The 25,064-nt window shown below is 40.5% G+C and overlaps 2 protein-coding genes and 1 long non-coding RNA gene across 3 annotated transcripts in view; 2 read left to right on the top strand and 1 right to left on the bottom strand.

The window, feature by feature from the left end:
- zfpm2a (zinc finger protein, FOG family member 2a) overlaps positions 1–11,503 on the top strand; it is a 122,734-nt gene extending 111,231 nt beyond the window's left edge. The window contains exons 7-9 of the mRNA XM_034698378.1: positions 6,345–6,551; positions 7,193–7,420; positions 7,921–11,503. Of these exons, the coding sequence (XP_034554269.1) occupies positions 6,345–6,551; positions 7,193–7,420; positions 7,921–10,436 (2,951 nt within the window). The 3' untranslated portion in view covers positions 10,437–11,503. The remainder of the gene's footprint in view (positions 1–6,344; positions 6,552–7,192; positions 7,421–7,920) is intronic.
- Positions 11,288–25,064, bottom strand: part of si:dkey-122a22.2 — a 36,688-nt gene continuing 22,911 nt past the window's right edge. Inside the window, exons 8-11 of the mRNA XM_034698381.1 lie at positions 20,915–21,053; positions 12,436–12,518; positions 12,218–12,314; positions 11,288–12,100 (exon numbers count right to left, since the gene is read on the bottom strand). Of these exons, the coding sequence (XP_034554272.1) occupies positions 11,942–12,100; positions 12,218–12,314; positions 12,436–12,518; positions 20,915–21,053 (478 nt within the window). The 3' untranslated portion in view covers positions 11,288–11,941. The remainder of the gene's footprint in view (positions 12,101–12,217; positions 12,315–12,435; positions 12,519–20,914; positions 21,054–25,064) is intronic.
- Positions 21,613–22,049, top strand: LOC117823259. Its single transcript, XR_004633351.1, has 2 exons — positions 21,613–21,767; positions 21,861–22,049. It is a non-coding gene; the product is annotated as an uncharacterized LOC117823259 (long non-coding RNA).

The following is a 25,064-nucleotide window of genomic DNA, read 5'->3' as shown; positions in this document are numbered from 1 at the left end:
GGTGCAGATACAGATATTATTAATCTAGGATTTGCAATAAATATTTTTACAAGACGCAGGGAGGTTAATTGGGAAATTCTTTTGTGTGTGTGGCACAGTCATTTATTCCTCCTATGATTTTTTTTTTTAAATACAGTGCTAGTTACAGGTAGCTACTTGACATTCACAGGTACAAGGACCTTTTACTCATTTGACCAAGAGGAGTTGGAGTTGTTTGAAGACTAGAAGAACCCTCTCCGTAGCTTCAGGCACCATTAGTCTCCCTTTATAATTAAGGCCAGCAGTAGGATCAGTGCTAGTTGACAGGGAAAAGACTTGAGAAGGGGGAATAAAAAAAAACAAAGAAAAAAACAAAAACAAATAATCATCCAGCCTGATAAAGGGACATTTGAGTTATATATGTAATGTTATAATGTACATTTGGATCTTCTGCGCTTCAAATTGTACAAATTGGTCATCTAGAGATTACATGACAGATCTTGTCAATGTCTATTCCTCTAAGTACATGGAGGTTCTTTGTAATACATGACCCCGATTTGCAATCAGGTTATGCCGATGGGCAGACGCCCCATTTTAACCCCTTTCATAATATGTGGCTGTAGTGCTGTGAGTCTGTTCTCCATAACTGTAATGGCCTCTGCAACAGTAATGTGTTTGGACAGATGGGAGAGGCAAATGCTGATGTGCTTAACTACGCATTTTACAGCTAAACTATTAAAGAGTTGTGGTGTTTACACACCAACATTTGAATACCTGTCTTCAGGCCAGTTTAATTATCCGGGCCCTTCTGTTATTTCTGCTGCTTTGTTGTCTCTATGCTTTTGCATGAGGCATGAGAGATTTGTTTGCAACTTCATTAAGATATGGTGGTGGTAGTTGTTTGAATAAAAAAAAATATTCTGCTGAAGTATCTCATACTTTATTCTCGCTTCCTCCCCCATACATATAAAGATACTGTACACATTTGCTTTCTCATAAAGTCATTCAAAGAAAGAAAATTAAAACATGTCCTGTGATGCCTGCACTTTGAAATCTCTTTGGGCTTTAAGAGAAAGGGGGAGGGGGCACACACCCTGAATCCATGCGATTCATCCCAAGACATTTGATTAGTTTATAGGTACTTATAGGAGGAAAGGGGTTTGAATTATAATTTCCTTCTTGAATTCCTTCATATGTTCATCTTCAACTTTATTTTCAAATAAAGCCTTAATCAAAGAGAAGAAAGGGAAGAGGGCATTTAGCCAGTACAGCCAGAGACTCGGGCCTCAGTGAGCTGGTGGATATGGTATTGAGAGACTGTAGGAAGCAGTGGTTTTTAATTATCTGGACTACGTACAGGATGCCGTTTTTGATTGTTTTAATGAGGCAGCTGGCCTATTGTCTCCCCTTAATTCCTTCATTGTTTTTATAATATGTCATAGTTCTTTATTCTTTTATCAGGTGCTCTGCAGGAGGATTTAGACAATAGCCTTCATTCCAACTGCATTGGCCACTGCACAAAGGCAGCTCACTGCAGACAGTTAGCAAGCAAACAAGTGCAAATCACATGCTGCACTTTTCCCAGCCTTTTCCCCAGTTTCATGACTTACTGTTTTGGTCCTTTGCTCCTTTTCTTGACAACCTCTCTTGCTTCCTTATTCATAAAGCTCAGGCCATTGTCATAGGTGGCTCACCTGTTTTTCTGTGATTTAAATCACCTGTCATGGAAAGACTGTCATGGAAACAGCCATGACAAATCTTTTCACAGAGCTCCATCATGGAAAATTGTTTTTGTCATCTGCCCACCTGACACCTCTGCCGTGTGTTCTTGATGCCTTGCATCTGCATTTGTGCATGTAAATTACATGTTTCAGCACAGTAGTTCTTATGTATCGGTGAGCGCAGAAATGTATTGTAGTTACCTGCTATTTTTTTAAAGGTATGTACAGACTATCAATTATCTTCCCTTAAATACAAAAGTACAACATAGATACATAATGCATTTAATGTTGTCATAAATCTGTGTGACACAGCTTTGAGTCCTAACTAAGGCGAGTACAGTTTGAATTCTAATCATGCTGCCAGACCACATGTATCTCAGCAGATTGTCTTTGTTCAGTGACTGTTATAAATGATGCCTTAATGTATTTTGCTGCTTTGGTAAAACTGGGACATGCAGTGAAATTGACTTCCAGCATTCTTACACACAGATGGATCTGTAACTTTCTTGGCTTAAGGATGCAGTCTCTGCATACTCGGTCAAAAAGCAGTAAAACATTTCCATCAGGCTCCTCGTTAACTTCTTCATTTCAACTGAGGAAGGCATTCCATGTCTTTGATTTGGACTCATCTCATCCGAGCAACAGGGCCAAGTTCATAAATCCCTTTGTAAATTGAACGTGTCTGCACTAGATCAGTTCACAGGTGAGAAACTTTTGTGTGGCTGTATGTGCAATGTATTCCCCGCGACTGTCAATGGCAGTTTGTATCTACCTTGATGGTAACTTGGGCAGACAGTGGCGGGGAGTTTTGTTATTTTAATTAGGAGATAAAAATTCAAAGGGCCTCTCCAGGCAGTGTGTGGTATGACAGAATCAAAATGATGAGTGGAGCAGCCTGAAGTGTGTGTCTCGTCACAGCAGATTGGCCCACAGATAGGCACTGCTCTTAAAGACGGTGATGACATGCACAATTCACATAATCATTTTTACACACACACACACACACACACACACACACACACACACACACACACACACACACACACACACACACACACACACACACACGCTATTGCTTGCACACAAATGTCACTTTAATAGCATACTCTTGAACTATTTCACTCCTTTGACACATTTGTGCAAGTCTAATTTCAGTGCTTCAGCAGCAAATAAGAAGGGAAGGAAGGGTTTAATCAAGGCAGAGATGTGAAATCTAACAAAAATATATATATAAAAAAAAATTAAAATATTTTTTAAAAAGTGCTTGACATTTCTGGATTTTCATTGTCGACAATGAACAATGATTTATGTATAATGCATCAGTGTAATGTCACAAAAATGTATCTTTCCATCCCAAGATTTGCAAGTCTCTACTAAATCCAAAGACAAGTCATTTGCTTTATACAAAGCCTTACTTAAGCACCTTCACTGTGTCAACTAGCCGCTTTTAAACCTTGTGATTTATAGGTTTTGTGTAAACATGAGTAATCAGTGGTTCACACATGTATGGTCTTTGTAGATGAGTCCTCTGCCTTCATACCTCTCCTCAGGACTCTTTATTCCACATCAGCCAGAGCTCAGACCACACGTCCCCTCTCAGCCTGACACTCTGTCGGTATGTTTGCACATCTCTGAAAGCTAACAGCGTGCTTTAATTAATTGTCCAGCTTTCCTCGGAAACAATGTCCTAATTCTGCCATTTAGCAGGAGCATATCATAGTTTGTTGTTATCTCACTAGCCACATTTCTGTAAATAGTCATATTCAAAACCTTAATCTTTTCAATGGAAAATGAAGTGGAGCTGAAAACCCTGTCATGTGCTGAGATAAATATAATCTAAGCAAAAACCTTTACTCGCTCCCTCTATCTCTTCTTACGTATCCTGCCCCTCCCCCTGCCTCTGACTTAATGAATATGTTCAGAAGCTTTCAGAGGAGTGTTAAATCCAAAAAACCAACAATCTAATAATGTGTTCTTGCTGACAACAGCACAAGACTGTAAGAGGACTGCAGGCACCTATATATAATGTACATGTATATATGCACTATTTTCAATTAAATATGGAGTTTCAAACCATTAAATCATGTTGATCACATTTTACATAACTTACAAACTCTCTTTGGAACTGAGTGTAGGATTTTAGCTACTCAACAATTCTGAGTCTTCTTTGGGCCATTCTTTGTTTCATGATGTGCCCAAAGTTTTCAATGGACAACAAGGGCGAGACTGCAGGCAGGCAGGCCAGTTCAGCCCCTGGACTCTTCTACTCCTCTACTAAGAGTCATGCTGTGGAATTATGCGGTCATAATAGGCGCAGAATGTTGTTCGGCTTTGTCTTGCTTTAATTAACAAGGTCTTACCTAAAAAGATTTGTGTTGCTCCAAAACCTGTACACTTTGCTCAGCGTTAATGGTGCCTGGCCATTTGTGGAAGCTACCCATGCCATCAGCACTGATGTGCCCCCTTACCATAAAAGGTGCGGATATCAAGCCAAGTGGTCTCTCTCCTCTTCAGTGCAAATGATGCGGCATCCATGGATACCAGAAAGAATGTCAAATTTCCATTTGAAAAATTATTGGACAGCTTTCCACTTCGCCTCAGTCCATCTTAAATGGCCTGGGGCCAAGAGAAGTCACCAGTGTTTGTGTATCATGGTTACATGTATCAAAGTTTTCTCCTGGATGTTTGGATGCAGCTACAAACTTTTGGAGGAGAATTTGAGCCCATGTATTGATTTCCACACCAGAGTCGTGTAGGGGTGTGCAATAATGACAATTATTAATATCTCAATTTTTTGGGGGGGGGGACAATAATTGACAATATTTTGCATCCCTAAAAATATGTGTAAAAAAACCAAACAATAAAAATGTGCTTGTGAAAGCCTTGTATTGCACTTGCTTGCTCATGTTAATAGTCATATATTGTTAGAGCTGCTGTTAAATATATTCATAAAAACAACATTTAATAAAAACTTTAATAATACTTATTAACTTCAAACTGAGTTATTCAAGTAAATACAATACGAACACTGAAACCACAAGATGAATTATTGAGATCAAACAGTGCAAGTCTAAGTAAAGTATTTTAAAAAAGCACACAGGATTTACTTTGTAAAATACTGTACAAAGACCAACAAAAACTAGTATGAGAGCATTTTAAACTGAAACGTCCTCTTAACATGAACAAGACTGACACTGCCAAACTTTGCCGGGTGTGTTCTTGTTTTGTCAGTGCCTCAGCTGGTTCGTCGTGGTCGGCTGCTGACTCCTGAAGCTTTTCATATTCTTCATATTTTTTGTGGCGGTTGAAACGCAGATGGTGAAACAAGTTAGTTATTAAGCTGTTTTTGTAACAGCACTCACTCTGTGACATAGTCTGTAGATTGGCGACTTTTGAGCAATATCCATCTTTTTGAAGCCAAACCACCTTCAAGCAAGTGAGGATGATCCAAGCAATTAAATTTAACAATGTCGACTCCTAAGCTGGTGGTGTTTGTGTTTCATCTCCTGGCACTGTTTGTTCACTCATAATTTAACTTGAGCCATGCAGGCAGCTACGCTAGCTTGGCTTGTTGTGATGTGTGAACACTGCATGTGTTCTCAATGCGCACGCGCATTAGTCTGTCTTACTAGCTCGACAGTAAATGTGTAAACTCTTTAGGCATGTTTTGATTGTTTTTTGCAAATGGGTGACATTGTCATTTTGCGTACACTGTAGTCACAACAGCAATTAAGATGTCTTAGATCATAATATTACAAATCCCTAGAATTACATTTGTGTTTTGTGCAGTGGTACCTGAGGGCCCGAAGATCATGGCCATCCGGTATTGATTCTTAGCCTTGTTTCTTTTGTACAGAGATTTCTCCAGGGGCAGAATCTTTTGATAAAAGTGTGTACTGTAGATGAAGAACCCCCCCCCCCCCTTTTTTTTTTTTGCAGTTTGATGCAAAAAAACTTTATTCTTAAATTGTTGAACTATTTGCTCACAGTCTCTCACAGAGTGGTGAAACTCTTGCCATTTTGAAACATTTACACGGCATCCCAAATTCTTTCAAATTAGGATAGCAAATGTTTACAGTTGCAGTTAAAAAAATGGAATATCATGAAAATGTTCAATATTTTCTGTCACTTATTTGAAGAAGTGAAAATGTTATATATTCAAGACTCATTTTAGTTTTTTATAACTTTGGCCTACAGTTTAAAAAATATAAACATACATGAGGTGAGAAAAGGGGCACAAGCAACAGAGATGACCGTAGCCTTGAAAGGTTGATAAAGAATAATCGATTCAAGAACTTGGGAGAGTTTCACCAGGAGTGGATTCTCCAAGCTTCGAAAAACGTGGAATATAAAGCCACTCCTGAACCAAAGACAATGTCAGGAGCTTCTCATCAAGGAGAAAATGTACTGCATTGTTGCTCAGTGATCCAAAGTCCTTTCTTAAGATGAAAAACTCCTACCAAATAGTTCACTGACCATTATATAACTGTACTTGATGGGCTATCCTACTGGCCTGACCTGAACCCCATAGAGAATCTATAAGAATCTATAATCTTAATAAAGTAAGATATGATACATGAACATGTATAGCTTTTTGTTTTTCACAGAAAGTACTTAACCACTCTCTATCTCTGTTTTGTACAGGTGGACAACTGTGGTGCACCACTACCAAGAATATGATGGAGGGCGAGGAGCTAGTGGCGTTTGCTGTGGACTTTGACTCCCGTCTGCAAGCAGTGAACCACATGTCTCTTAGTGAGGGCATGTACCCAGCCAGGCTGCTGGACAGCATCCAGCTCTTGCCCCAGCAGGCTGCAATGGCTTCCATCTTGCCCACTGCCATTGTCAACAGTGAGTGTCCACACACACTGACACAAGCACTCAAACACAGAGCTGGAAAGAGATGATCTTTTTTTTATTTGCACATTTTTTTACACATACGCACATTCTCCACTTCTTTCTCTAAGTTTTGTCTCACACATGCACAGTATGCAGCCTGTGCTCAGTCACCTGCTTAACAGGAAGCGTTGTCTCCGCCGGCTGTGCATTAACCCAGATGAGTCTCTGCACTGGAGATAAGAGCCATCGACCTTCAAGTTTTGGGTTCAAATAAACACACTGAGGCTTGAACTAATGTGTTAATTAGAAAAAAAAATAAAAAAAGCACATCTCATGCAAATGGTGTGTTTGTTTACTAAGCGAGGGGTATCTGGGTTCAGCTCAACAGGGAGGCTTCTGCAAGCAGATGGTCCATAGTTCTCGTTTGCCCTTGAGTAAGGGCACCAACCCAGTGGTAGAAACAGTGATTCATAGCAGCAACAGAGGATTTGGTGAAAAAGCATTTTAACACTGGCTTTGAGAGTCAGAATTGTTGGAGTGTAGTAGTTTGGGTACATGTGCACAAGCTCCTTATATCTTGATTTTTATGCTTAAATATTAAAGTGCTACTTAGTTCCTAATATGTCCCCTTGTGCATGTTCTTGTCTCCCCAGAGGACATATTTCCCTGTAAGGCTTGTGGAATTTGGTTTCGGAGTGAGAGGAACCTGCAGGCCCATCTGATGTACTACTGCAGTGGGAGACAGAGGGAGCCAGACACAGTCATGGAGGAAAATGACAGTGGCCCCCACCATACCCCCAGTACCTGCCCCTTCCCACAATGCAACAAGAGCTTCTCTGGAGCCAGGGCCCTGGAAATGCACTTAAACACCTCACACAGCGGTGAGTGCCAGTTATACGGATTCATAAGCATAGGATATTTATACAAGATATTTTTCACAAAGATTGCTTACATATACAGTATATATATATGTACTGTATGTAAATATATATATATATATATATATATATATATATGTGTGTGTGTGTGTGTGTGTGTGTGTGTGTGTGTGTGTGTGTGTGTGTTTGTGTTTGTGTTGGTGTTTGTGTGTACCTTTTTTTGTCATGGCTTTTGAAAGTAGCTACTGACAATTTGTTGTTCTTTGAAGAGGATAACACCTGAACTGAGTGCACATAGGTTTGGAAAAATAACTGTCATCTTCTTTTGAATATATACATACCCTGCTGTCAGCCAGCATCGTTGACAGTTTATCCTTGAGAAAAAAAAAATCTTCAGGATAGGAGAAGACTTGGCATGACTGTTTGATGGTTTATACAGTTTACTCTAAAGGAAAAGTGGGAGGCAAGATTCTGAGCGTTTCTCCCTTTTATCTCCTTCACAGGTGTCAAAATGGAAGAGAGCCTCCCTCCTGGCACCAGCTTGAAATGCACAATCTGCAACTACACAGCAGATTCTCTTATTACATTCCAGCATCACATCATGTCTCACCTGTCACAGGCGGCCTTCAGATGTAATCACTGCCATATCAGCTTTCAGAGCCACAGGGAACTCTTACAGCATCAGGACTTACATGGGCACGGCAGCAAACTTCACAGGGAAGGAGACGGCACCGAGCATTCCCCCAGGGGGTCTGAGGAAAGCCTCCAGCAGCAGGCCCGGGCTGAGCTGGCCAACAGGAAGGATGCTCTACTGGGAAGTCCCAAAGGGGCCCTCAACAAGGAAACCAGTACAGACACAGAGGCTGACAAGACTGAGAAGAAGCCCATGCCGTCTGTTCAGAAGGGAGAGGCCCACCCAGGCAGCAAAGCCAGCTTTTCTTACACCAGGATCAAGTCTGAGCCCTCCAGCCCCCGGCTGGCCTCCTCCCCCGTGCAGCATAACATGCCTACGTTTCCCATGGGCCCCTTCTTGTCACAGTTTGCTTTCTCCCAAGACATTTCAGTAGTCCCACAAGCTTCTGAGATTCTGGCTAAAATGTCAGAGCTAGTTCACCGGAGGCTGCGCCATGGAGGGAACAGCTACCCCCCTGTCATTTACAGTCCTCTCATGCCCAAAGGGGCCACCTGTTTTGAATGCAATATAACCTTCAGCAACCTGGACAACTATTTGGTTCACAAAAAGCACTATTGTAACAGCCGCTGGCAACACATGGCAAAGTCCCCGGACTTCTCTGCCCTCTCAGATAAAGTCCCTGAGGCAGTGAGCCCCAACAGTGGTCACAGTTCTGTTAGCATGTTGGCGGGCTGCCACCCAACAGAGGCTGATAATCACCTCATGCAGTCTGCCTGCCTGAACTCAAATGTCTTGGACATGATCACTGCTGGTGCCAAAGGGGCTGATAAGGATCTTCCAGGACAGGGGAAGAAGGTCTCAACCCCAACTGGGGCTGAGGAGCGGCTGAATGGCAAGCAGCTGGAGGGGAAGAGCCCCAGTACAGGTTTGGTTGAGAGTGACAATGACCCAAACAAGACAACCTGTGAAGCCTGCAATATCACTTTCAGCCGTCATGAGACCTTCATGGTCCACAAGCAGTACTACTGCGCCACCCGTCATGATCCACCAACGAAAAGGTTGTCCACCAACAAGGTACCTTCCATGCAGAGAACCATGAGAACACGAAAGCGCAGAAAGATGTACGAGATGTGTCTTCCTGACCAAGACCACCAGAGGCCTCCTATGGTGCAGTCAGGTTTCCTTGGGGTTTCTCCTATGAACCCTTGTACATCCCAGGAAGCTGTGGAGAGTCTCGCAGACCGCTTCCATCCTCGTTGTGACATATTCCCAGGTATTGTACCCAAACACCTGGAGGCCTCCCTGACTGTCACTAAACCTATTCTGGCTCCCAAGTGTACTACAGTGGAACAACAGGAGCTGGATGCTCCCATTGACCTCAGCAAAAAGTGTTCGCCAGTCTCTGACAAGTCATGTAGCTCCCCTAAAAGACTGTTGGACTATCACGAATGTGCAGTGTGCAAAATTAGTTTTAACAAGGTTGAGAACTACCTGGCGCACAAACAGAACTTTTGCCCTGCAACAGCCGCTGCTGTTGCCACTCAGCAGCAACAACAGAATGAAAGTGGCAGCCTGGAGCCAAGTCTGTTCCCTGATGTAAAAAGTGACAGCAGTAGCAACACAGATGACATCTACGAAAAGAGCCCAGGCAAATGTGACAAGAATGGGAAGGTGATGGTGCAAAACGGAGGCATGTTCCCACCTCACCTGGGCCCTCTGCCAGGACTCAAGGCTTTTGCTGAGCCCCAACTTGTCCAATCAAAAGATGACAAGAATATGTTTCTGCCCCACTGTCTTTATCCCGGCGCAATAAAGAAGGTGAAAGGTCCTGAGCACATATCCCCGTATTTTGGGATAAAACCAACAGATTATGTGACTGGGGTTTCTGTGATGCAGGGAGAGGCCAGCGAACAAGAGCAGAATGTGAATGGGGGAGGAGGAAGTGTGGGAGGAGGAGCAGATACAGGAACAACCAGAGAGCAGGCCCAGCAGCCGGCTGCTAATGGCTGCCCCCACCCTGGCAAGGAGCCCCTTCCTCTACTGCCTAAAAACCGGGGCATGGTCATTGTCAACGGGGGGCACAAGCCAGAGGAGCGCTCAGGTAGTGTTCCAGCACAACAGGAGAACCAGCCTCAGCTAGAGAGTCAACCTTCAAATCCCTCGCCTACGTGGGCCACCGAGAACCAGGCTGACTCCAACGAGAACATGTCACCTTCTTCTAAGTCTCCAAATGATGAAGTTACACCCACAGGCAACAAAGGCGTGAATGGATCCGGAAGTGGCAAGTACTGCCGCCTCTGTGATATCCAGTTCAACAACCTGTCAAACTTTATTACCCATAAGAAGTTTTATTGTTCGTCACATGCTGCAGAGCATGTAAAATAAGGTACGACGATTAAGACCTTATCATATTCCCCTTCCCTTACCTTTCCTCACAAACTTTTACCCTATTTTTCTCCATTTTTGGTACACTGTTGTGTCTGGAATAGTGCATCACGCAGTGAATAACACTGCTTGTGGACAATCAAGAGGAGCTTCTTCTTCCATCGTTTTAAGACTTACAAATGCAAAATCATTGGTTAAAAAAAAAGAAAATGAATCGAGAATAATATTGGTGCCACTTTCTCATTAATTTGTTTTACAATCAGTATTAATAGGGGTAGTAATCTTAATTTAAATTCAAGAAGAAATTTATATCAGAGTTGTTTGTAATGTTATTGTATAGTCATTCTTGTGTAGCACACATATTGTTTACACTGTACTGTAGGCTCAATGAAACAATAGACAATACAAAAATGAGATGCATTTTAGACACTAAAATAGCTACTGAGGCACTTGTGTATTCTTATTTGCTGTACCAGTTTCTGTATATGGCCAAAATGTCACTTGTGGTTGCTACTAATGACTTGTTTGCCTTAAAAGATCACCATTTGGGAGTGATAACCAGGCACAACCCTGCATCTCACATTTCGGCTTATACACATGGCTTTGCATACATATGTGACTGTTTGTCCCTGTCTCTTTTCTTCAACTCAAAAGTGGATGTTTCATGAGGATGGCAGCATTCTTGTATAGTACTTGTATTTCTGTTTGATGATAAACTTTGGTCTCCCTTTTCTGAAATTTGCTCCCAATGCAATACTTTGTAAATTAGGGAACATTACCGAAAGCAGTATTATGAAATGGGGATTGTGCATATAATTATTTGTAACCCCATAGGGGAAAAAAGGAAGTTGTACAAGAATTAAGTTTATTGCTGATAAACAAGAAGGGTGGGAGGTCAGTGGGAATACTGATGTAAAATGATCATTCCAATGTCCTGATTATGGGAGAAAATGTTTCTTAAAAGTTGTTGCTATGCATGTATATCGATGGAATTCAATTCCAGATCTGTTGGAAATTTTTATTTTGATGTGGTGTCATAATTAAACCTAAATCCTCAGGATAAACTATTGCTGTGTGGTCTGTCTTTTGCTCTCCCTCTACCCATCAAAACAGATGTGCCAGGAAATTAACAACAAATCGGTTAGAAACAGATTCAAAAGTACGACTTCATGTAATAACAAAGCAGGGGCCAGACATCTCTTTTTGCAATTTATCAAATAAATCAAATTAATCAAAGTACAAAAATAAAGGTTCAGTGTTTGTAGTTTTTCTCAAAACATGCCAAAGACTGAAGCTGATGCCACCAAGGGGCTGATTTTTCTTGTCTTTAACATGGCAGAATGAAAATATTGAACTCAAGGAGGTTTAAATTAAATTGAGAAATTACGCCTGTGTAATATTGCAAAAACATTATGACGTGGTGTAGACTCCATCCAGCATTTAACACATTTAACAGTCACTTTGCCTATGCTTGGGTTACTGTTATAAGCTGTCTATCACTTGCTCTACTGTTTGCCTTGTCGTTGGTGGACTAGCCTCCTCAGGTGCTGGCTGATGGCAGATGGCTCCTTGTAGATCATTCGCCGGTCTGCTCCTTTTATGTGAATGTGATTGGCTGATGGGTAGTGCTCTTCCAGAAGCTTCTTTTGAAGCCTAGCTACCATCTGGTGCAGGGAAAAATGATTTACCATTAGATTTACACAACTGCTTATTGAGTATTGTTCTGTAACTGTACATGAGTCAACAATGCAATGTGGGATTACAGAGCTAAACATTCTCACCTGGTTTAGGTGCTCTGGTATTTGCTGGTCAAAGGATTCCCCAGTGATAACACTCACGGCTGTTCGGCTACTCAGGGGCTTAAACTTTGAGATATCCCTTCAAAAGAAAACAAAAACCTGAATTTGATTTCATATTTTAGTATTTATTTTGGCTTTTAAAGACAAAAACATTTAGATACCTCTCCAGAAATAAATAAAAAAATGTCTGCTTGCCGTACCTTACTTGTGCTGCACTTTCATTCAAAAAGTAATGTTCATCCACAGCGCTGCTCTGGTGGGCCGGGTTACTTAGTAGATACTTCTGTTTGGGACAGAAAATTAGTAAATAAAACATTAAAAATATCCAATTAATTAATACAGAACTTTTTTAAAGTACCTTTGTCTTGCAGGACAGATATGACATTACCTCCAGTGTAAGAGCAAGCTAAAAATGGTACTGTGTTTCAGGTAAAAAAAAAGGTGTCATAAGTTGGTAGTATACGTAGAATATTTATGTCACACATCTTGTATGTCAAAATCAAACAAACTGGGATATCTGTGGTAGATTTATAATGCAGTTGTTGTTTTTTTTCAATAACCATGATTAAGATTACTTTGAAATACAAAATACATTTCAATTGCAAGTGTTCAGTCAAATCTCATGCTGACAGTCCATCTGCTTTTAGAACAAATTTGTAGTGTCAACAGACAGCAGGTATACAGATCTAAACAGAGGACATATAGTACGCAGAGGTTTCTTAAGTGGCTTTTTAACATAGAAGAGATGAGAAAGAGCTCTTTACATTTACAACTTTACATTATGTGCTTAGTTCTAATTAACCCATCCCCATGTCTCCATCTCATTTCATCAAGTACTGTCAGTTGGAGACCTTTCCATGAGCACCCTAAAACCAAAGGGTATCTCTGTTTACCACGTAGATGCCCGTGCCCACATTAAAAAACATCCCGTGAATACTCTCATGGAGCTCCGAACTAAGCTCAAAATAATCCAACAAGGAGTCCTAGCTTAGAATGTAGTTTAGGAACACAGTTAGAGTAACTCTGAGCAAGGAAGGGACAGAAACTATTAGCGAAGTGAGGATGTGTGGATGACTCTTGCTTGGTATGACAATTTCTTTCAAAAACTGTGATTGGCTAATCAAAAAATGGGGGAAAATGCTGTCTTACTTATTTTCGAAGTAGCTTCTTCACATGCTAATCGTTATATTTATTTGCTTATGTTTATCCATGATACTGGTAATTATTGTGCGCATTGTAACTGATATTAACAAGGCTAACTGGCTCATTTTTAATCAACTTCTGAGCTTGCTGGCCAGCTTATATGGCTTATGAGAAGCAGTGTTGGTAAGTAACAGCAATGGAAACAAGACGAACCGGAACCCTACAAAACTGGCCATTTAGCAATGATGTCCGAAATCTTGTCATCTGCACTGAAAAAAATGTATGCATTGGTTCTGTGGTACCTGTTTCTGTTGATCAACACTACCTCGTTCTCTGACAGCAAGATAATACGGATGTGCATCATTTACACCCACAACACCATGGAAGCCTGCCACACTCAAGAATACAATTTTGTAAACCTGCAGAGTGTGGACATCCAGTGGAAACTAACATTAGTGTCACGATATGAGGCTGTGACAGCACTGTAATTATTTGTGTGATCATCCTGCTGATTGACAGACCAAAGTCTTCCCTTCTGAACTGTTGCACTTTTTCCAGTTGCCAAGTGTTGTAATGTAGTGATCACTTTTATTCCGGGTGATATTGTGTTGGTGCATCTGTAGGGAGATACGAGTGCATTTCTTATGGGGTCTAACGCAAACATGATTACTACATGATCTTATCCATAGCGTTATATAAACTCTGTGAAATTCAGTGTTCTGTTTGAGACTATTAGGCCTCTTAAAAGTCCTCTTCATTGCTTATAACATTCTCTTACCATAGGAGCTCTCTTAATGATTGCTGAGAAGCTCTGTGTATAACATACTTTCAGGGGAAGTATGCTATACATAAGAGCAACTCTTTGTACCAAATTACGGCTTCTGTTGTGTAATCTATGATTGGAATTACAAATTGTGTTGTGTAATGTAATGGTACCAAGATCTTCTCCTGCACTTTAACCTTATTGAAGAAACAACAACAATGAACAACATGAATATTTGACTCACTGAGACAGACCTGCTCACATCTTCCAATGCCAAAAAATTTAATACTATGACTGCTCAGGTTCATGCAAAATGTACTGTTTTAATCCAATTTGAATATATTGAAGTCAGTGTCCACCTCATCCAATGAAGCAGCTACAAAATCTTAGGTTTTCTGATTCTCTCCAACTGGACAAAGTTTCCTTTCAGCTGCATTTATCACCCAAATGTGATGAGACCAAATAGATTTGATGCTGTTAACATCACAGAAAACTATTCTGCTCCAAGTTCAATTAGGAAGCGGTTACAGAACATGCCCTTGAGAAATGGACTGCATGCTCTATTGAGTCTGGCTGGCTTATGAGTGTGTGTGCATGTTTTAACCTTCACTAGCCTGCCTACAAAACCTTTCTCTGTCCTTGGAGAATTCAAGCACAATGATTTCTTATCTCCTTGGCAACAATTTTAATGCCTGGAAAGCTGAAATAAGTCCCTATCACTACTGCCATCAAATCGTGGGAGGCTGGCAGCCGGGAACAAGGAGTCTTAACGAACTGTTCACAATTATACCCAATCAGCAGTCGTTATATCATTAGGACAACTGGAGAAAAAATGACACTGAATGGTTGTCGGAAATGTCTCTGAGAGTTAACTCACTAAGAGGTCACTTCCTTTCACCAAGCATAAAAAAGTAAACATTCCAAGGAGGAATTTATCACTTAAATTCAATATAATGCAATCCCATTTGCACATTTACATTTGAAAGAATATATCTATGTTTTAAAATAATATAACATAAGTGTTTGTTCCCCTCTTATTGGTTGATTCTAACTTTAAAAAGATATTTAATGTAACCAAAAATATTGGATTTTGTTACTCAAAGAATCTAATTCTATGACGGTTTTATGACCACAAATAGGACATATCTTCAGGACTCAATGACACTCTGACATGGTATAAACATATGTTTAATTTAGATTCATAGCTGCCTTTGCACTGTGCAGGCGTCAGCTTAATGAAAGGGTTAAGATGGTATCTATTCTAAAATTATGCCTGGTGTTAACTCGAGGAAATTCCACAATCTTCAAAGGCATCATGAAGACAAAACTTTTGCAATCACTATCCAAGTGTATCTCTGCAGAGGAGAAGAGATTATTCTAACACTAGCACCATCCTGTGGCTGTACAAGGGAGATGTTTGGAGTACATTATAAATGCCTCACAGGTATCACTGATATCAATGGCTGTGCATAGATACAATCCCTCAATAACTCTTATTCCAGAACAATGATAAAACTTCTCAAGGTTTCTGATTTCAGGTTAACTGAACATGGATTTTTATCACTTTCAGTCCTATTCAACAGGCTCTAAGTGTGAATTCATGAGGGTGCCCATTCAAGCTGCTGTTGGTAGGAATGGTGTAAAAAACGTTACTTGTTTTCTGCTGGGTTTGGAGAAAAGGTCATAATACCCATCAGTACTCATCTGTAAGTGAAGTAATTTGAGATTATGGCGATATATCTCTGTTTTCCAATGCCTTTGTATCAAGCAATGTTTCCCAATTATTCCCCTCTATCCTGTTATCACGGACCAATCATAGCTGATCTCCTATCCTCTGTCCTGATTGGTTGAGTGGCGGCCCCACTAAGTCGCCCCGATTGGCTGGGAAGCCACCACTTCCTCGTAGAACGTGCACAATGATCTTTTTTGGGTGGGGTTATGGGAGCAGAGAGTGGAGGGGTAGTGTTGACATTTGAAATCTCTCTCCGAACTGATGTTTATACCACGACTACCAACAGCAGCTTTATGTATGTTTACAAAAAAGGTGAAGAGTGGAAAGTTATATATGCTTTGGGATGAAAGTTAGAATATCAAGAAAAGTCAAAAAAAAAAAAAATGTGTGTGAAAGTGTTACAGGTATAGTTAGAGGCTCAGGCTTGGACCGGCTCTTAGTTATGCTGCTATAGGCTTAGACTGCCGGGGGAACTGGCGCACTGACACACTGGGATCCTATCTAACCCCCAAATAACTTACTTTAACTCTCCCTGTCCTGTTAAAGTTACTAACCATAGACCTTTCTGGAGTCCCCGAGCTCCCTTGTCTCGTAGGTTCCTCTGAGCTGCAGTAGACGTCCTCCCTCTGTGGACGTTCCAGACTCCAGCTGATACGGACGTGCTGGACTCTAGCAGCAACAGCTTCTACTACTACTACTATCCGTCTCATCACTATCATCTCTCTATCTCTTATTCTGCTCTATCCCTCTTTCCAACCCAAACTTAGTCAAGGCAGATAGCTGTCTAACATGACTCTGGTTCTGCTCGAGGTTTCTGCCTTTGAAATGAAGTTTTTCCTTGCCGCCGTAATGAGCTGAATGTCAAAAGTGCCCTCACTGGTTGTACTAGTGGACACCTTGGCTTTTACTTGTTAACTAGTAAGGTAAACATTGCTATAGGCTTAGACTGCCAGGGGAACTGGTGCACTGACACACTGGGATCCTACCTCACCCCCTCATCACTTACTTTAACTCTCCCTGTCCTGTTAAAGTTACTAACCATAGACCTTTCTGGAGTCCCTGAGCTCCCCTGTCTCGTAGGTTCCTCTGAGCTGCCGTAGACGTCCTCCTGCTGTGGATGTTCCAGACTCCAGCTGATATGGAGGTGCTGGACTCCAGCGGCAACAGCTACTACTAATAGTCTCATCACTATCACCCCTCCCTCTCTCTCTTATTCTCCTCTATCCCTCTTTCCAGACCCAACTTGGTCAAGGCAGATGGCTGTCTAACATGAGTTAGGTTTCTGCCTGTTAAAGGAAGTTTTTCCTCACCGCTGTAACTAGCTAAATACTGTGAGGTGCAATGTTCATGGTGGATTAAGATGAGATATGACTGAGTCTTATCCTGTCTTGATGTTGTGTCTTGTTAATAATTTGACATAGAGTGATCTAGACCTGCTGTTTGTAAAAGCATCTTGAGATAACGATTGATTGATTGATACACAACAATGTGTACCTGTATTATTGCCATCAAGGCCTTTTACATTGTATGTAAAGTGAACACTATAAAGCTTAAAGGACCTCTGTGGCAACTGTCCAGAAGAGATGCAAGAATTAACTGATTAACCATGCTTTTAAATATTACTGTTAATTAATTGTAAAGGCTCCACTACACCAAGTGTGTCTGTTGTCACTATCAAAAAGGGGCCATTATAATATGTCTGGCACAACCTATACGAAACAACAACAAAGTAACACCTGTGCAGAGTTTTTCTTGCATCAAAAAGCGCTCCATTTAAAACTGCAATCACAGCATTACACTGATGTAATGTCAGCACTGTATCAAAATCAATGCAAAAGAAAAGGCGTGGACAAAACTGCCAGAGAAGAAAATGAATAATGAATAAGTAAAAACATTCAGCTGAGAGCGTACTGCTTATACATGACAGGCAAAGGTGTCCCTACCAACAGTTGTTTTAAAAAATAAAAAAGTAACATGCTTATCTCTGAATGCACTTTAAGTCTGTGGAGGTACAGTAAATACGAGACAACTGCCTGTGTATCTCTGCTAACAGATACTCCAGACTGCAGTGTATTTCATACAGTGATAGACCTCACAGAGCAACACCAGACCACATGATCAAATCATGTCCTGTTTTCTTTTCAGGTGTCCTTTCAGGTTGTCCCTCTGTCTGTCACATTCTCTCTCTCTCTCTCTGGCATTGTTGGAGTGTAACATCTTACGTTGAGTCTTAGTTTAATATATATATTGCTCCCTCATGTCTTGGTTACAGCATCTTGGCGTGTTATCAGAAAGCTCTGAAATGCTCAAGTGTTGTAAAGTAATACATATTGATAATAAAAGGATGATAACAAAGTTACACATTTGTATTTCCACAAATACTCACTGAAGCTGAGAGAGACACAGGTAAGAGTTCATAACAGCCTAATGGGAAACAACCACCCTCAAAAAATGTTGTGAAATCAATGAATGCATAATAACATGCAAAATGTTCATGAAACTGATTATTACTCAGACTGTAATTGTACCACTAAAATCTCTAACTATTGCATCCCTACTGCCCAGTTCTACAAGAACAGATGCGGCCTGCTCCATATATACCAGTTCCAGATCATCTCTAAGCCAGCTGTTTACGTAAAAGCCATTTGGGTTCCTTATCTTTGTATTTATAGGTATTGTCTGTTTCACTAGACAGAAAGCTGATCAATCAAATTGTGTAATTCTTAAGAAGTTACTCTGACTACCTTACTACCCAGTTGAGCCACTGGGTGCTACATGGATTTGAGCATCCCAATATAGATTGAGTTTTTAAGAATCCCATTTTTGGATACTGGCCGACGGACATGTTATCTAGTATGTACAAAAGTCTCTGATAGAGATACAAGTAGGAGGCATTTCACATCACTAGTTCACTTGTAGGCCAGATTTTTTTTAGTAGTGTATGAGTTGCCACCAAATAACACTAGTTCGGGTATTTTAGACCATAGTAGCTAATTTATGAGGTTGAAAGTGTTCACTAGTAAACTAGTTAGCTCATATACCCCTTTTTGACCGAGGCGGTTTCAGGACTGGTTCGGAGCCGGTGCTCAATTGAGAACTGATTTTTCGGGTTTCGACTGCGAGTGAACCAGCTGGCCTAGAACCGCGAACCGCTTACGTCAGGGGCGAGGGGTGGGGTTGCTGTGATCAAAAACACAAACCAATCGTGTTTCCTCCATTGTCCTGCAGCGAAAAAATAAAAGAGACTAATGGATTCCAAGGCAAAGCAGTGGTCGGCCAAGGAGACAAGCTGCCATTGTCCGCCATCAATGTTGTTGTGAGGGAATGTTTGCGCTAGCGCTGCTGGGAAAAGTGGTCACGTAAATCTGACGCCATGAAGTGCCTCTTCTACGGGCTCGAGCGGGTAGAAAAACAAACTGGTGCCGTGTTTGTTCGCGAGTTCAACCAGCTCCAAACCAGCGCAAGCACAAGCCCGAAACTACCACCCGGTTCGTGGTGGTCAAAAAGAGGTAATAGATGGTCACTAGTTGTACTAGGGATGGATTTAGGAACCTTCCTTGTTGGGTAGTGTGGATCAAAATGTTAACCCGTAAACTAGTGAAAACTAAAACATACACAAACTGCAATAAGAGGATGTTTTTGATCTTAAAGTATTGCAAACAGTTAACTTGTTTAAGACTGCTGAGGTTTTAGTAGTTCAAAATGTTCCTATTAAACTAGTTAAATGTTTGAACTAGTCACAGGTGTTTATGACTTTAATAGTAATTATTAAAAGTGAATGCGTCCACTACTTAAACAGTTTTTTTTCTAAATGTGTTTACTAGTGAGACTCAAAAGTGTTTACTAGATAACTAGGAAGAGCCAAAAGCTCCACTAGGTGCACTAGTGAGGGCATATTCACCTTACTAGTTCACTTGTGAGACTCAAACTGTCGACTTGTTAACAAGCAAGAGGCAAAATTTGCAGTAGCTACACTCGTCCGGATGTATTAGCTGCAATAGAGAACTAATAGTGCACATCTGTATCCAACTAGTTACATGCTGCAGTTATACAAATTAACTAATCATATGTTATTATGTCATTAGTTAAGCTACTTGTACACCCTTGAATTCTAGTGGTGTCTTCTACAAGTTAGCTAGTAAAGCCAAAAAGACCCAAACTAGTAATGTTACTAGAAGTCATTTCTGCTCATAGTAAAAGTGCCCTCACTAGTTGTACTAGTGGACACCTTGGTTCTTACTTGTTATCTATTAAGGTAAACATTCTCTTCACTTGTGTAACTAGTTGAACTTTGGGCCTTACTTTGTTAACTTGGAAGCATTCTGTGCATCACCAGTCAACTAGCAAACATTACAACCTCACTGGTCTTTATCTTGTTATGTTTAAACACGTTCCTCTAGTATGCCTAGTGGACATATTGGCTATTGCTGGTGAACTTGTGAATTTTTTTGAACCATAGTTGTTTACTAGTATGGTGCAAAACACCTTTACAAAGTATTTCTTGAGGAAATTTGGGCCTTGCTAGTTAACATGTCACTAGTAGTACTGGTCCCACCAATGGATTGTAACCAAATGAAGCAGGAGGGACATGTTTAGTAACAAGTGTAGTGGTTGGTAAATGTCCAATCTGTTTGGGTTGGCTCTTAAAGGGCCAGAACAGATTATTTTTTTAAGCACTTTTTTGAGTAGGTGCTGTTTAATTTTTTTATACTATCATTAGTCTGCAATTCCCTGGTTGCTCTTTTGCAGATTTCTCTTATGACTCATGCACACATGAAACACAGAAACCAAAGTGGATACTATTGCATTTTTATGTCCAGAAATAGTGAGAGTATTATCATTATTTCTATCATTGTACTATTAGCCAAAGTTATACAAATGTGCACATGCAACTGAAAATATTCTCTGAAATTCCAGCTGAATGCACTACTCACACACATTCCATGAGTAGCAATCCAGTTGTATCCTCTGCACTATCGTGTGTGTGTGTGTGTGTGTGTGTGTGTGTGTGTGTGTGTGTGTGTGTGTGTGTTAGGCTGACCTGGCGCTGCATGAACTCCTCGGAGAAATTTTCGCCTGTAATAGTTGGTTCAATTGCTCCAAGGATAAGCAGCATACGGCTCCACCCTGTTGCTGCAGAAAACTGCCTTGCTTGGAGGGATGGCAACAGCTTACCATACCTGTAAAAACACACAACAATTTTTCACAGAAATAAAACTTAAGCAGCCAGCAAACTTAAAATGTGTGTGGTTGTTGTTTTTTTGCTTTTGTTTTTACATCTGAATTGAACTGAGTCAAATAATTTTTCACAGGCAGAAACAGACTTCTCCATGGCATTAGCAAGCTTGCATCTCTTCGGTTTGGAAACATAATTTGAACTTTTTCAAACAATGCTACCAAGAATGAATTTTGGTGTTCCAAAGAATGTGGCAAAATGTATTTATAAAGCCGAGTAAAAGGTCATTCATACATTCATACATCAAATTCAACTCCAAGTGCTGAATACATAGAGAGTAAGAAACAGACTTGGGTTGTGTTTCCTGTCTCTTGTCTGGGATGAATATCTTTATAGGCAATAATTCCCAAACAGCAAAAGGGTGTCTCCTGTATTTGATAATAAACACATTTTCATAGTACTGTATAGTACTGGTACTGTCATGATCCTCATCATGGCAGCCCTCCCCTCTCCCTCTTTGTGTGTGTGTTTTGTCATTTCCCTGTCTGTTACTCCTCCTCCTGTGTCTCTTCCCCTTGTTTGTTTCTTGTGGGTGAATGTGGGCGGGGTTTCCAATCAACAGGCAGCACCAGGTGAAGCCATTCACTAATCAACCCTCTACTACAAAGCCTCTGGATTTCCTCCTACTCATCACCAGATCATACTTCAGTTTTCAGTGGTATTCTGAGTCCGTGGCTCCTCAAGCATTTATGTTTTGCTTGTCTTTGTGTGTGTTTAGCTGACGTCCTTGTGTGTTTCCATCTTGCTTCAGAGATTGCCGTGCATGCTTCCCGCTCTCGTGCTGATCGCTTCCCTGTCTGCTGCTGAACCTGCCTGCCTATGCCTGAGCTCCAGTTACGCTCTGTGTGAGTACGCCGGAGAGAGGGACTGCTGCGCTCTGTACTAACGGTGCCATTAGCACAGCGTTAACTCCAAATAAAAGACTTGTATTGTCACACTCCATCTTTGCCTGAGTTCTGCTTTTGCGTCCAGTCCTGGTTACAATCCATAACAGGTACTGCCATACTACTACAAGTAGTACCTAGCCCTCCAATTTAGCTTCTACTCCCAATAATAACAATTATTACAACAAAACTTACAAAGAGACAAGACAAGATCATTTCTAAAAAACTCTAGTGCATACAGAATTCAGGAGCTGACTTGAACTGTTATCTTGTTTTAGTCAATTTAGTTTGCATGACTGTACACTAAAGTTCCAAAAAAGAAATGTTTTTTTAAACTTTAAGATTCATAAAAATCATCAAAGCCTCATTGATTTTCTATCATTCTTGGCAGAAAGTCAGTTGAATTTCCAAACAATTGGAATCTGTACAGTCCCCCATGAAGTTTATATACATAGTGTGGAATATCTTCTGAAATAATGAATCAAGTGAAACTTTTTTTCTATAGAGAACTTGTGTTTGATACAAAAGAGCAAATGATAAACAACAATTTAAAACAATAAACAATGGGAGGAAAAAATAGAACAACTTAAATCTGAGTAGATGCATCGAACAAATCAATGACTGGACGTGCCAGAATTGTCTTCAGTTAAACACAGGAAAAACTGAAATGCTTATTTTTGGAGCCAAGGAAGAAAGGTTAAAGGTTACTGCTCACCTTCAGTCTGCAATGAAAAGTACAAACCAAGCCAGAAACCTTGGTGTAGTCATGGACTCAGACCTTCATTTCAGCAGCCACATTAAGACAATTACAAAGTCAGCCTACTATCACCTTAAGAATATATCAAGGATTAAAGGACTTATGTCTCAGCAGGATGCAGAAAAACTCCTTCCTTCATTTATCTTTAGCAGACTAGACTACTGTAACGGGGTCTTTACAGGACTCCCTAAAAAGTCCATCAGACGCCTGCAGCTCATACAGAATGCTGCTGCTCGAGTCCTAACAAGGACCAACAAAGTAGACCACATCACTCCAGTTCTTAGATCTCTACACTGGCTTCCTGTCTGTCAGAGAATAGACTTTAAAATCCTGCTGATGGTTTATAAAGCACTGAATGGTTTAGGCCCAAAATACATTGCTGATCTACTGCTGCTGTATGAACCATCTGGACCTCTGAGGTCATCAGGTACTGGTCTGCTTTCAGTCCCTAGAGTCAGAACGAAACATGGTGAAGCAGCGTTTAGTCATTATGCACCACATATCTGGAACACACTCCCTGAAAGCTGCAGGTCTGCTCCAACTCTCACCTCTTTAAATCAAAGACTTATTTACCACTGCCTTCCTATCTTAGCTTATTTTAACTCACTTCAAATGCACATTTTAATTTTATTTGTTAATATATTATTAATTTTGCTTTTCTTTTCTATGTGTTATTATATTTGTCATTTTAATTGTGCCCTTTAATGCTTGCCTGAATGTTTCCTATGCATTTAATGTTTTAATGTAAAGCACATTGAGTTTCCCTCGTGTATGAAATGTGCTATACAAATAAAGCTGCCTTGCCTTAATGTAAATTTATGCTGCTCAAAAACATGCTTAGGCTCTAAAATAAGTCTTTACAAAAAGATGATTTTATGATCATAGCAACAGGAAATTAGAAATGGTAATGCATAATAAATGCCTTTATTTCTGTTTTCTGACCCAAAATCTTAAAGTTTCTAAAAATCATTTGCTTGGGGAAACAGAAATACACTTTCTTTTTGGCATATTAGAGAAGAAGAGCTATGGGATTTTGTAACACAGGAGGTCCAATCGGTCTTGGCTCACTGGTGCTTTGAATTGGCTGGTCTCAGCTTGTGGAGTCTAATCAATAGTGCCATGTGCCTGCTGCTACCACCAGTGCATCATGCAGCCTGCTTCTACACGCAGCCAACAGCAGAACTGGGAAACACTTGAGACTGTATTCATCCTATATCCGATTTAGATTTTACTACAATATGCCCTATCACCTTTTCTCTGCTTTGTTGAATCTTGTATTCAATTGCACATCGGGTAAGTAACAAAAAAAACGCATTACATTATTCACCATTGTGCTACATCTCTACTACAGTATGCTTAAGAAAGATGTAACTGTTGTTGTTTTGATCATCAATCATTGGTTAACTATATTACCCAAAAATGATAAATCATCCCCCCTTTTAAAGAGTAAAAAGGCACATCACAGTCCTGAGGTTGTTTTTCTCAAAAATCAATGAAAGACTTGAGAGAAAGAAAGAAAAACATTTCAATCATATTTAACAGAAAAGAGGCAACTCTTGGCACTCGAGAGCTACAACTGCTAGAAAGCTGTGTTTGTTTTAGACCCACAATGATGGTGTTGCTTCATTTATGGCATTGTCAGTTAGCTATAGATGGTCTTGGTTGTGGGCCGCCAGCTTCGCCCAGTCTGAAACATTGCAACCTCTCCTCCATGGGTTGGCAAAATATTTGGTAGAAACTTTTACTGTTCCCATTAGATAAATCTCTTTGCTGATCACACAGTTTTTCTTTTTCATTGCCAGTGTAAGTTGATCCTAATAATTTTGAGTGAAATGCTCATCTTTTGGATGGATTGCCATGGCAGTTGGTAAAGACATGGATTTAATTCTAGCATAATTTATTAACTCTGTAGTTTATTTTTACCACTTAGAGTGGCATGAGACAGAGAGACGAAAAACAGGTAGAAAGAAGATATGAGAACCAAGGCAACTCAGCCAAGTGTCAACCCATGGACAATATGAGCTTTAACCCTAAGACAATCTTTGATGTGGTTGGAGCTTATTAATCAATCAATCAATCTTTATTTGAATAGCGCCAAATCACAACAAACATCTCAAGACTCTTTTACAAACAGAGCAGGTCTAGACCAGGGGTTACCAAACATTTCAGCCCGTGACCCCTAAAATATAGGTGCCAAAGACTTGTGACCTCTACTGTCCCTTGAAGTGGTTGAATGTTGCTTCATACTTCAAAATGAGTTTACCTACAAGCACAGGTAGGTGTGTTTCCTGTGCTGCTGTGAATTAACCTGCTG

This window comes from Notolabrus celidotus, chromosome 12, assembly GCF_009762535.1.
Source record: "Notolabrus celidotus isolate fNotCel1 chromosome 12, fNotCel1.pri, whole genome shotgun sequence".
In the NCBI taxonomy this organism is placed as follows: Eukaryota; Metazoa; Chordata; class Actinopteri; order Labriformes; family Labridae; genus Notolabrus; species Notolabrus celidotus.
Note: the sequence above shows the minus strand (reverse complement) of the source record. Positions and strands in the feature narration are given on the sequence as shown.